This window comes from Sinocyclocheilus rhinocerous, unplaced genomic scaffold (assembly GCF_001515625.1).
Source record: "Sinocyclocheilus rhinocerous isolate Xijiao unplaced genomic scaffold, SAMN03320098_v1.1 scaffold38, whole genome shotgun sequence".
Classification (NCBI taxonomy): Eukaryota; Metazoa; Chordata; class Actinopteri; order Cypriniformes; family Cyprinidae; genus Sinocyclocheilus; species Sinocyclocheilus rhinocerous.
This window is the reverse complement of record NW_015666482.1, coordinates 478,018-489,833: the sequence shown is the minus strand read 5'-3', so window position 1 is coordinate 489,833 and position 11,816 is coordinate 478,018. Positions and strand designations below refer to the sequence as shown.

At 35.6% G+C, this 11,816-nt stretch overlaps 2 protein-coding genes across 2 annotated transcripts in view; both read left to right on the top strand.

Annotated features, from left to right (window-relative positions):
* LOC107732269 (myelin regulatory factor-like) overlaps positions 1-1,675 on the top strand; it is a 37,930-nt gene extending 36,255 nt beyond the window's left edge. Inside the window, exon 23 of the mRNA XM_016543543.1 lies at positions 1,501-1,675. Coding sequence (XP_016399029.1) covers positions 1,501-1,675 — 175 coding nt within the window. The remainder of the gene's footprint in view (positions 1-1,500) is intronic.
* A 3,317-nt stretch (positions 1,676-4,992) lies between these two features.
* LOC107732277 (transmembrane protein 258-like) lies at positions 4,993-10,297 on the top strand. The gene is made up of 4 exons (XM_016543550.1): positions 4,993-5,120; positions 6,088-6,197; positions 6,302-6,430; positions 10,119-10,297. Exons 1-3 carry the CDS (start codon positions 4,995-4,997, stop codon positions 6,426-6,428), a joined length of 363 nt encoding a protein of 120 aa, XP_016399036.1. The 5' UTR covers positions 4,993-4,994; the 3' UTR covers positions 6,429-6,430; positions 10,119-10,297.
* Positions 10,298-11,816: the final 1,519 nt, after the last annotated feature.

Here is an 11,816-nt window from a genome sequence, read left to right as displayed (position 1 = left end):
TGCAATGTTCTACGTGAAAAAATCCATTTTAGATTGCAACAAAGCTGTAGAAATCTCAATTATATATATATATATATATATATAATATCTCACATAATGGCCTGTTATCTATCAGCACTGAAGTTTTCAGGCTTCTGAACTGATGTGTTTTATTCGTTTGCAGCTTTACTGTGTTTCTAAACGGAGATAAAAACTCATCTTACATTACTCTGCACATGATGTGAGTATAAATACACTTTTACTCCAGTAATATTGAGAGATTTGCTTTGTAAGAAATTACTCCTCACTGATGTGATGTTTTTATGTTTTTAAAAGGAATTGATCACTCAAAAAAAAAAGCTGAAAAAATTTACTCACCCTTCAGGTCACTCTTCATCAGAACTGATTTGGAGAAATGTAGCATTACATCACTTGCTCAGCAATGGATCCTCTGCAGTGAATGGGTGCCGTCAGAATGAGAGTCCAAACAGCTGATAAAAACATCACAATAATCCTCAAGTAATCCACACCACTCCAGTCCATAAGTTAACGTCTTGTGAAGTGAAAAGCTGTGTGTTTGTAAGAAACAATACATCATTAAGACGTTTTTAACTTTACACCGTTACTACTAGCCAAAATTCGAGTCCATAATAACACTTCTTCCTCGCTGCCACTTCCACATTCTGACGGCACCCATTCACTGCAGAGGATCCATTGGTGAGCAAGTGATGCTAAATTTCTCCAAACTTGTTCTGATAAGGAAACAAACTCATCTACATCTAAGATGATGTAGGGTGAGTAAATTTTCATAAAATTTTCAGGTTGGGATGAATTATTCCTTTAAATTGTTTTGCAGTGTGTCATATTTCAGTATTTCATCAATGGATGTCCTCAGACACATCCACAGATGTCTGGGATAATCCCGAATATCCTCTGACCCTAGAATCACCCCTGATACACTTCTGACTCATCCAGATCTCTTGTTGTCCTTTAAGCTCCTCTGAGGAGGTGTGGGTGTGGCAGTGTGGAGCCACCAGGGGGCGACTCTGTCCAAATCACCCAGAAGCTTCTTTCTCACTAGAGAAGAGCATTTATACAGCGGTGAGATTATTGGCCCCAGTTTATATGGTGTTGCACCTGCAGTAACTGAGAATGTCACTCTATAAATATGCTTCGGTTGTCACATGCAAACCTCTTTTTTGACAGGGGACCAGCCACCTGTGGTCACTTCCTGTTATGCCTTTTCAAGAGGTCACCTACCATTTCAGAGTGTCACATTCAGTGAGTGAACTTCACACATGATGGTTCATCTCTTGCTCTTTCAGTGTGTCCCAACCAAACACAACCAGAAATTAATTCTTTGAACTGCTTGATTCACATGAACTGTGCAAAAGAATCAGTTCACAAAAATGAATCAGACTTCCCAGTTCTGAAAAAGATCTGTCATGCGTTTTTATTGTGCATGGTTAAGACTGTTTCAGTGTGATGGGTAAGTTAACCATTTAACCTTTTTGTTTACAGAGTCAAACGGGATGTAAGAGTGAAGACGACGTCGTGTCCTCACGGTGCTCTGAGTACAGTTTCCTCATTCAAACCACATGCTAAGCAGTGTCAAGATTCATGCTATTTAGCTTCGACTTCTCCTGTGTCCACTCGTATCGCCGCCCCAGATTCAAAGACTGTTTTATCTGGCTGAGCTGATAAAGACGTCTTAATTGTGTTTGTTCTGCGCATATTTTTCAAAGTGAAAGGAAAATGAGCATATTTCAAAAAAAGAATCACTTAGCCTTGACCTTGATTATATATTACTGCTTATATACGCTCTTGCACACATACACACACATATATTTACTTATTAAAATGTCTTTTGATTTGCCAAGATATAATATAAACAGGACCTTATTTACATTCTTAAAACAGGTTTTTGTGCATGATTCATCAGTGCAGATTATTCCACAGAAATCAGTGCACATTATTTGCATTTCCTTTAAATGTCATTAAACTGGATTTGTTAACATGTCAACAGTTTAATGAATTTTAAAACAATATTTCACCCAAAAATTAAAATTTGCTGAAAATGTACGCACTCTCAGGCCATTCAAGATGTAGATGAGTTTGTTTCTTCATCAGATTTGGAGAAATGTAGCATTACATCACTTGCTCAGCAATGGATCCTCTGCAGTGAATGGGTGCCGTCAGAATGAGCGTCCAAACAGCTGATAAAAACATCACAATAATCCACAAGTAATCCACACCACTCCAGTCCATCAGTTAACATCTTGTGAAGAGAAAAGCTGTGTTTGTCAGAAACAAATCCATCATAAAGGCATTTTTAACTTCAAACCGTTGCTTCCAGCTAAAATACGAGTCCATAATCCATAATATCGCTTTCTCCGGTGAAAAAGTCGTCTCGTCTGAATCAGGGGCGAAATATGCACAGATCAAACACCATTTACCAGTCCAAAGCAGCTCTAAACAAATATATTGATGGATTTTGATGTGAGAGGACAACAGAGGATGGGCTTTTTCACTGGAGGAAGCACCATTATGAATTATGGACTAATATTTTAGTCAGAAGTAACGGTTTAAAGTTAAAATGTCTTGATGGATTTGTTTCTTACAAACATGCAGCTTTTGGCTTCAAAAAGTGGTGTGGATTACTTGTGGATTATTGTGATGTTTTTATCAGCTGTTTGGACTCTCATTCTGATAGTTAATGCTATAAATTTCTCCAAATCTGCTTCTTGCTTAGCTAGCTTCCGCGTTCTTATGTCAGTTTTAAACAGCTGTCTTTATAATAGACTATCTGTATTTTTTTTTCTTGACCACTGACTATTTATACACTGGAAATGGCTTTAACTGCACCAGCTCATTATTAATGATATGCAAATCAGGTTGTTTACCTCATGTTTTGTTAAACTTCCCATAACTGCTGTCAAACACTATGGAGGGTTTTAGCTATAATAAACAGGCAGGGTCTCTACGGTTCTGCTGTCACGTCCACTGGAGAGAAACAGTTACGATACAGGTATAAAGTAAGCAGTGTAGAAAGTATAGTATGAATAGTTACTGAGGTAAAGATATCAGCTCATCTCAAGAAAGAAAGAAACGAGGAACCATAAATAAAAGCAACTACTGGATTTGTCCAAGTTGGTCACTGGATTTCTTTTAAAAACTGGATAGACTTCACACTGGAACACTGGCAAAAACACTGGATCATTATCGCCATTTTAAACACCTGTCAGGAAACACTTCATATTGAGTTTTACTATGGTACTTTTGTTACTTTGTCACTTATTTCTTTCCCTTTCCATCTTTTACACTGTATATTATTTCATTTGTTAATGCATTGTTCTAACTTTAGTATGCTGCTATACGCATACTATACTTTATATTTGCCGTAACCAGTGATTGTGTTCAAAATAAATCTTTTGAGCAGCATATATGCAGTATATTCTTGTAAAGCTTAATCTGAACATTATATGTCTAAACAGTTGAAACATCACTTTTGATCAGAGAATTTGTCAGACAATGTCCAAAATTTTCAGTGTTACTAAACAAACTTTGTCTTTAAAATGCCCCTCCCCCTTTTTATTTTGTTTTTCAAGAAGAAAAATGAGCAGATATATTGTGTCTTTCATGTAATCCAGCACTATGTAAATTTCAACACCATAGAGTAGTTTTGTCTCTGTTTGTTTCTTATCCTTGTACACGTAACATTTTGATGTTCTAGATATTGTTTGAATATTTTAAAGTAATAACACTCTTAAAAATAAAGGTGCTTAAAAGGTTCTTCACAGCGATGCCATAGAAGAACCATTTTTGGTTCCACATTCAGTCAAAGGTTCTTTAAAGAACCATCTCTTTCTTACCTTTTTATAATCTGTCTAGTATGCCTATAAGAGCTTGATTAGCTGGTTCAGGTGTGTTTAATTGGGGTTGGAGCTAAACTCTTCAGGACACCGGCCCTCCAGGACCAAGTTTGGGCACCCCTGTTCTATGGCATCGTGAAGCACCTTTATTTTTAAGAGTGAAGGAAAGCCATAATGTAGTCTTTGTAAGGCTGGGTGATGTGTGAAATCATGAAGAGAACCAACAAAGTGTTGTCTGAAAATGTTGTGCACTAAAATTACAATTTCCATAATGCCATACTAATGCATGATACTGATTCTGAATATAAAACATTTGGGATGATCTTTTGAAATCTAATATATGGTTATTTTTACAAAATCACTGGGAATATCACATATTCTGTCATGAATAAACCAGCCTGTTGCGGAAGCACTTCCAAACTATGCACTGTAAATATCTTTTTCTAATGTTTCTGTGACATCTAAAACTGATTAAATACTCTGTAAAATATCAAATGTCTTTTAAATGTTCTTGTGAGAATTCTGTTTGGTTTTTATTATGTTATAACTCACATCTTTCATTATGTACAACAATATCTTTTATTTCTGTTCTTTTTACTCGTCATTAAATTAGTTTTTATAATATCATTTTACTACATTTATGATTTGTTAGTTATCTGTTAATCATGATTGATTAAAAACATTACATTTTTTATTTGTAACATTTTTAAATAACTTGTTTTAAGTGTGGGTGAAACATTCCCTGTTTATCAATGACTGTGGTATAAAATTAGAAAAAACTGACTATACCACCAAAGGACAAAAAAAAAAAGGTTTTTCTCAGTTGTCTGTCTTGTGTTTATCTTTATGGCTTAAAGCCCAGTAAGAACTAAAATATTAAAAACTGTTGATTCACTATTGTGTTTGTTACATTTTCTCATTTTCATTGCTTTGTCTGAGCTTTCTGAAAGCCTCTGTTGTATATTGATGCATACTCGTTATTTTTAGTTAATCTGCATAATTTGTCTCACTTTTTTTGACATGTATGTGTACTGATGTCATAATAAAAATGCATGCAAGCATGATGCATAAATTAAATAAATATTTTTCTGGATACTAAATTTAAATTCTTCCTTGTGTGACAGCTATAATGAAAATCTATCTATGGAGCGTTGGGACTTTTATTTTGTATTGTGCTGTCAGTCACTCCTTTTCCGGTCACTTCACTTACGTGGCTGTTCTTGCTCTTCTTCCGGTCGGACAGATTCTGCCTTTACCTGTCACGCGATGGTAAATTACGCATGGTTTTACAGCTAATTATTATATTTCTTAAACGTCAGAGAGTCCAGAAATGAATTGAAACTGTAAATAACGCGTCTGGTATTTTATTTAATCGCTCGTCTTGTTAAATTGCAGCAGTTGGTAGCTTTAGCTGTTAGCTAAAGTCAGGAGTCTGTGATCTGCTGAAGCTTTTTTTGCACTACAGACAGATAATGACGCTATTCAAAGTACAATATGCATATTTAGTCATAAATATGTATGTGTATAAGCTTCATGTGAACTTGTAATATATGTTATGCAGCGAGAAGTTTGCACTATTCATTTAGTAAGTGTCAGGTTCACATTTGGACCACAAAACCAGTCATAAAAGTTTTTTTTGAGTTTAATTGAGAAGTTAGGATAGGACGATATTTGGCTGAGATACAACTGTTTGAAAATCTGGAATCTGAGGGTGAAAAAAAATCTAAATATTGAGAAAATCAGCTTTAAAATTGTCCAAATGAAGTTCTTAGCAATGCATATTACTAATCAAAAATTAAGTTTTAATATATTTACAGTAGGAAATTTACAAAATATCTAAATGGAACATAGTCTTTACTTAATATCCTGATGATTTTTAAAACATACAGTGTATTGTTGGCTATTGCTACAAATATACCCGTGCTGCTTATGACTGGTTTTGTGCTCCAGGGTCACGTTTGTGTATTTTATATATCTATCAGCTATTCTGTTAAAGTTTAATCCACGTTTCTGTTCAGATTCAGAATGTTTCTGTTTAAATATGATGTCTTTTTAATCTGCACTGGAAAACTAATGTCCGTTCAGCTGATGTGGACATTATACTTTTATACTCCTGTTCTTTCCAGCCTCTTTATGTACTGCTTATTCTAGTTTATTCCGTTTTTTTGGTTTTAGTATGAAGTTGAACATCTTCAGATGTCAGAAGTCATGTGTAAGTGACTGATTGTCTGTGCAGGAGTTGGAAGCCATGACGAGATACACCAGTCCGGTGAACCCGGCCGTGTTTCCTCACCTCACTGTAGTGCTGCTGGCCATCGGCATGTTCTTCACCGCCTGGTTCTTTGTGTATCCTTCACTATTCACAGATTTGTATTTTGTAATCCGAAAGGTGCTTGTAAAGTTTAGCCTGAACAGATGTTTGTATATTTGCATCCTTGACTCTCTCTCAGATACGAAGTAACATCCACGAAGTACACGCGAGATCTGTACAAAGAGCTGCTGATTTCTCTGGTGGCGTCGCTCTTCATGGGCTTCGGCGTTCTGTTCCTCTTACTGTGGGTCGGCATTTATGTCTGAAAGTGAGTGTCTTTACGCTCTTCAGCTGTGTTATAACACTTCATTTTTTATGAGATAAAAAAAAGGTAATTACAACATTTTCATCTCACAACTTAGACTTTTTTCTCGCAATTCTGAGTTTATATCTTAACAGTTCGGAATTGAGAGATATAAACTCGCAATTCTGAGAAGAATGGTCAGAATTGTGAGATAAAAGTGCTGCAATTACCTTTTTTTATTTTTTATTCCATGTCAGAAACTAAACAAGAAAAAATTGTTAGATGAAAACAGAATTCTAAGGAAAAAACCCTCAAAATTGCAAAAAAAAAAACAAATCACAATTATGGACTTCCAAATATTACCGGTTTGGTTAATATTTTGAATCAGTTTTTATTTTAATTTTAATTAAAGTGTTCAATTTTTGTTTATTTTAGTAAATAAAGTTAAACGTTATAAAAATGAGCAATGTTGCCTAGGAATAAAATAAGTTTTTTAGTATTTTATTTCAGTTAAAGTTTATTTGAAGCAACAAAAGTTTTTTTTATTTTTAATTTTTTTATGTTTTTTAGTTTATTTTAATATAAAAAAATTATCACAATTACCTTTTTATTTTTTATTCCACAGTGGAAACAGGCTTCTAAATATTACAGTTTTTATTCATATTTTGAATTAGTTCTTTTTTTAAATTTAATTTTAGTTAAAGATTTAATAATTTTGTGTTTTGTGATTTTTATTATTTCTAAATGTCTATGATTTTCATTCATTATTATTTCAGTTTTAGTTTATTTAAATACATCAATTTCAATGAAAAATATAGCTGCAAGCAGTGATATGGGCTGTAGCGCAGTGCAGAGCGGGAAGATCAAAAACAGCAGAAACTGAATGAACGAAAAAAAACAGCTGGTTCAGAAGTATAGGTGAGAATGAAATGAAAATTCAGTTCAAATGAAAATGGATAAAAACATGTATTTCTAATCCAGGAGAAATAAAGATTTGTATAATGCTGATCTGGATAATAAACAAATCAAAACAGCACAACATAACACAATTTTATAAAGTTGCGCCACGCGAGACTCGAACCCACAACATGAAATGTTTCGGGGCCAGTGGCTTAGCAGAGTGTGCCACTCAGTTGAGACACAATCAACAGACTGCAGAAGAGAAGTTTATTTTATTCATATTTTGAATTAGTTCTTTTTTTAAATTTAATTTTAGTTAAAGATTTAATAATTTTATGTTTTGTGATTTTTATTGTTTCTAAATGTCTATGATTTTCATTTATTTTTATTTCAGTTTTAGTTTATTTAAATACATCAATTTCAATGAAAAATATAGCTGCAAGCAGTGATATGGGCTGTAGCGCAGTGCAGAGCGGGAAGATCAAAAACAGCAGAAACTGAATGAACGAAAAAAAACAGCTGGTTCAGAAGTATAGGTGAGAATGAAATGAAAACTCAGTTCAAATGAAAATGGATAAAAACATGTATTTCTAATCCAGGAGAAATAAAGATTTGTATAATGCTGATCTGGATAATAAACAAATCAAAACAGCACAACATAACACAATTTTATAAAGTTGCGAGACTCGAACCCACAACATGAAATGTTTCGGGGCCAGTGGCTTAGCAGAGTGCACCACTCAGTTGAGACACAATCAACAGACTGCAGAAGAGAAGTTTAGGTGTGAGAATGAGCTCACAAAAGCATGACTTAGCATTTTAGACAGATTAGCATGCTAAGCTAACTTAATACTAACGTAGTTTACGGTTAACCTGATAGTTGAAGAGTCACATTAGAACGAATGGCAACCAGTTAGCATGCTAAGCTAACTAGCATAAATCAACCAGCACAGGCACGGCCTATTTGGAGAGGTATTTCTCGGGAATGGTTGTGAATATCAAAAATCTGTTCAGTCATTTCTGTGCGGCTCGTTCCAAAGATCATCTGATCAGATTTTGGACAAAATTGGGCAAAAATTGTAGGAGGAGTAGCGAAAAAACTGTTTTTCATTTACTTCAATATGGCGGACAGGCACATTGATGAAAAATTACATATCGTCAGAATTGGTATAACCCAGGGAATGAAAGGATGCAAAAATAACAAAATTTGGACAATGTTTTCAAAAGTTATAAGCACTTTTGCAAAAATGTTATATCTCTGGAACACTAGGTGGCGGGGTGTTCAAACTTCTCAGGTACCTCCGGGACATGGTGTCGATCAGTGCTGATCCTAGACTTCTGGGGGCCCTATGCAAAATTGTGTCCGGGGGGCGGGATGAAACGATGAACGAATGAATGAAACTCATTTGTCCGTGTATCAATAAGCACTTTTGCAAAAATGTTATATCTCTGGAACACTAGGTGGCGGGGTGTTCAAACTTCTCAGGTACCTCCGGGACATGGTGTCGATCAGTGCTGATCCTAGACTTCTGGGGGCCCTATGCAAAATTGTGTCCGGGGGCGGGATGAAACGATGAACGAATGAATGAAACTCATTTGTCTGTGTATCACTCCGTCTCGAATCGCGTTCGCGGAAAGCGCTTGAGAAACAGTGTCTCTTCCGCGGCTCGGTACGCTTTCAACTCGTTTTTTAGTCTCGAGCAAGACTTTGCGACATTCACATTACATGATGTCAAAATGCTATTGGTTATGGTGTGATTTCAACTCGTTTTATTTAGTCTCGAACAAGACTGTATGACATTCACATTACATGATTTGACTGATTTTTACGTAGAAAGGGCGACAGCGCACCGCATTAAAAGAAATGATCATTCATGTTTTCATAACCGCTGGCCAAATTCAAAAACGAAATTTTTGAGAGCAAGGGGGCCCCCTGGTGTTTCGGGGGCCCTACGCAGCTTGCGTATTTTGCGTATACGGAGGATCGGCTCTGGTTTCGATGATCCCTACCGATTTTTGTGCAGATATATCAAATGGTTTAAAATATATTGCAATTTATGACATATTTCAAAATGGCGGACATATGGTTCAGCCGATCCTGGCAAAATTGATATCCACAGATTCGGCATGATCCAAGGAATCCATAGACATAGATCCATAGACACCATGATTTTCTGACTAACTGATCAAAAGTGATCAGCAAAAATAGCCATTTTTCATATCTTATGATCCATAGGTGGCGCTCTTCCCAAATTTGGCATGGACCCTCAGATCATGGTGTTGATGAAGCATACCAAGTTTTGTTTCGATTGACCAAATTTTGGCTGAGATACAGCCTCTGAACCAATTACGGGTCAACCTCGTTAAGTTCACAATGTCATAACTTTTGAACAAAGATGAATTAAAAAAATCTGTTCAGTCATTTTAATAACAAAATGTGTTTGGTGAAGAGTTTTTGGCTCAAGGTCTGCATTTAAAGTCACACCAGAAGTGTTCAGCTAGGTTTCTGCAGAGCAGTCAAGTTCTTCCACACTGACTCAATCAATCATTTCTTTTTGAACCTTGCCTTATACACAGAGGCATTGTCGTGTTAGAATAGAAAAGGGTCCTGTCCGAACTCTTGTTTTAATTTAGAAGCACACAATTCATTCAGAATATCACGTTAAGATTTGTACTCATGGAAATTACTAAAGTAGTCAAACCTGTTCATTAGAAGGCAATAGTGTATATTATCCTTAAAATTACAGTATTTACAGTCCCTGAATTTTCCATGAAATATATTTATGACATCTGTTGTATTTGTGTTCATCAGGTTGTAGAAATGACATGTAGCCAAGGCTACAGGAAAACATTCCAAGGTGATCGGAACATTTTTTCCGAGACTTCAAAAGCACTGGGATTTTGGATGGAGTTTGCACGGGCATGATGGGCAGAATTGTGGGTTAATATTTCACGAATAAAAAATTTGTTAAAAAAATCCAAAATGATTCCTGGTTTTCATTTGATGTGTCCACTGTTAGAGATGTTTTCATTCTTGAGGATTATTTTCCTTATTTAAATCTCTATATTTAGACATTTTCATGTGTTTTAACTTCCTTTGTAAGTCACTCTGTATAAAAGTATCTGCTAAATAAATGTATATTTCATTCACATTAAAATTATTCCATTCCATTTAATCCTAAACAATAGAATATTATATAATTAAAATACTATTATTATAATTAATAGCAATCATAGAAAAATATTATACAATCAGTCAGTCATTATTTTTCCCACAGCACTATGTCAAGCAGAGCTTCACCAACAGTGCTTCATCTGATTATTAGTAATTAATTTGTTTCTTACAAACACAGCTTTTTTTCTTTACAAGACATTACCTGCTGGACTGGAGTGGTGTGGATTATTGTGATGTTTTTATCAGCTGTTTGGACTCTCATTCTGACGGCACCCATTCACTGCAGAGGATCCATTGCTGAGCAAGTGATGTAATGCTACATTTCTCCAAATCTGATGAAGAAACAAACTCATCTACATCTTGAATGACCCGAGGGTAAGTGCATTTTAAAATGTACATTTTTGGGTGAACTATTTCTTTAATTGGTGTTTTGTACGGTTTCCTGTTAATGTCAGTATGTTCCTACGTTCATCCTCACACGATGTGAGGAGCGAGTTGGCTGGGTATTTGAAAACATAGCATGCTATTTGTGTCCTGCGGGCTGTTTGTGGAGCGTAAAACCCCAATCCAAGCTTAATCTGACTGATCAGAATAGAACAGTCTGTCAGCGTGGAGGAGATCGTCGTCTGTCTCAGAGATAAAGCGGCTACAGACGTGCAATGAAAATGGAAAGAAACCGTTCACCCAAAAAATAGTTAATCAGATCAGATTTGGGGAAATGTAATATTACATCACTTGCTCAGCAATGGATGCTCTGCAGTGAATGGGTGCCGTCAGAATGAGAGTCCAAACAGCTGATAAAAACATCACAGTAATCCACAAGTAATCCACACCACTCCAGTCCATCAGTTATCATTTTATGAAGCGAAAAGATGCATGTTTGTAAGAAACAAATCCATCTTTGAGGCCTTTAGACCGTTGCTTCTGGACAAAATATGAGTCCATAATAACGCTTCCTCCAGTGATAAAGTCCATCTCCTGTTATCCTCTCACATCAAAATCCACCGACATATTTGTTTAAAAATGTTTAGGACTGTTTTTGCTTAAACAGTCCTAGATTGCGCATACTCTCTTGATTCGGACGAGAAGACATTTTCATTTAAGAAAGCGATATTATGGATCGAGGACTATTTTAGCTGGAAGCTACGGTTTAACGTTAAAACACCCATAATCAGATTTATTTCAAACAAACACGCAGCTCTTCGCTTCACAAGTGTCGTGTGTAGACTTGTGCCGGTATTCGGTAAAGCGATATATCACGGTAATGAATATGCACGATATTGTTATCGTGGGCACTTCTAAATACCGTGAATAATTATATATTACAAATTATTC

Coding starts and splice junctions, on each gene's coding strand:
- LOC107732277 (XM_016543550.1), top strand. CDS start 4,995: ATGGAGCGTTGGGACTTTTATTTTGTATTGTGCTGTCAGTCACTCCTT. Junction 5,121..6,087: donor CCTTTACCTGTCACGCGATG/GTAAATTACGCA, acceptor TTGTCTGTGCAG/GAGTTGGAAGCCATGACGAG. Junction 6,198..6,301: donor TTCACCGCCTGGTTCTTTGT/GTATCCTTCACT, acceptor ACTCTCTCTCAG/ATACGAAGTAACATCCACGA.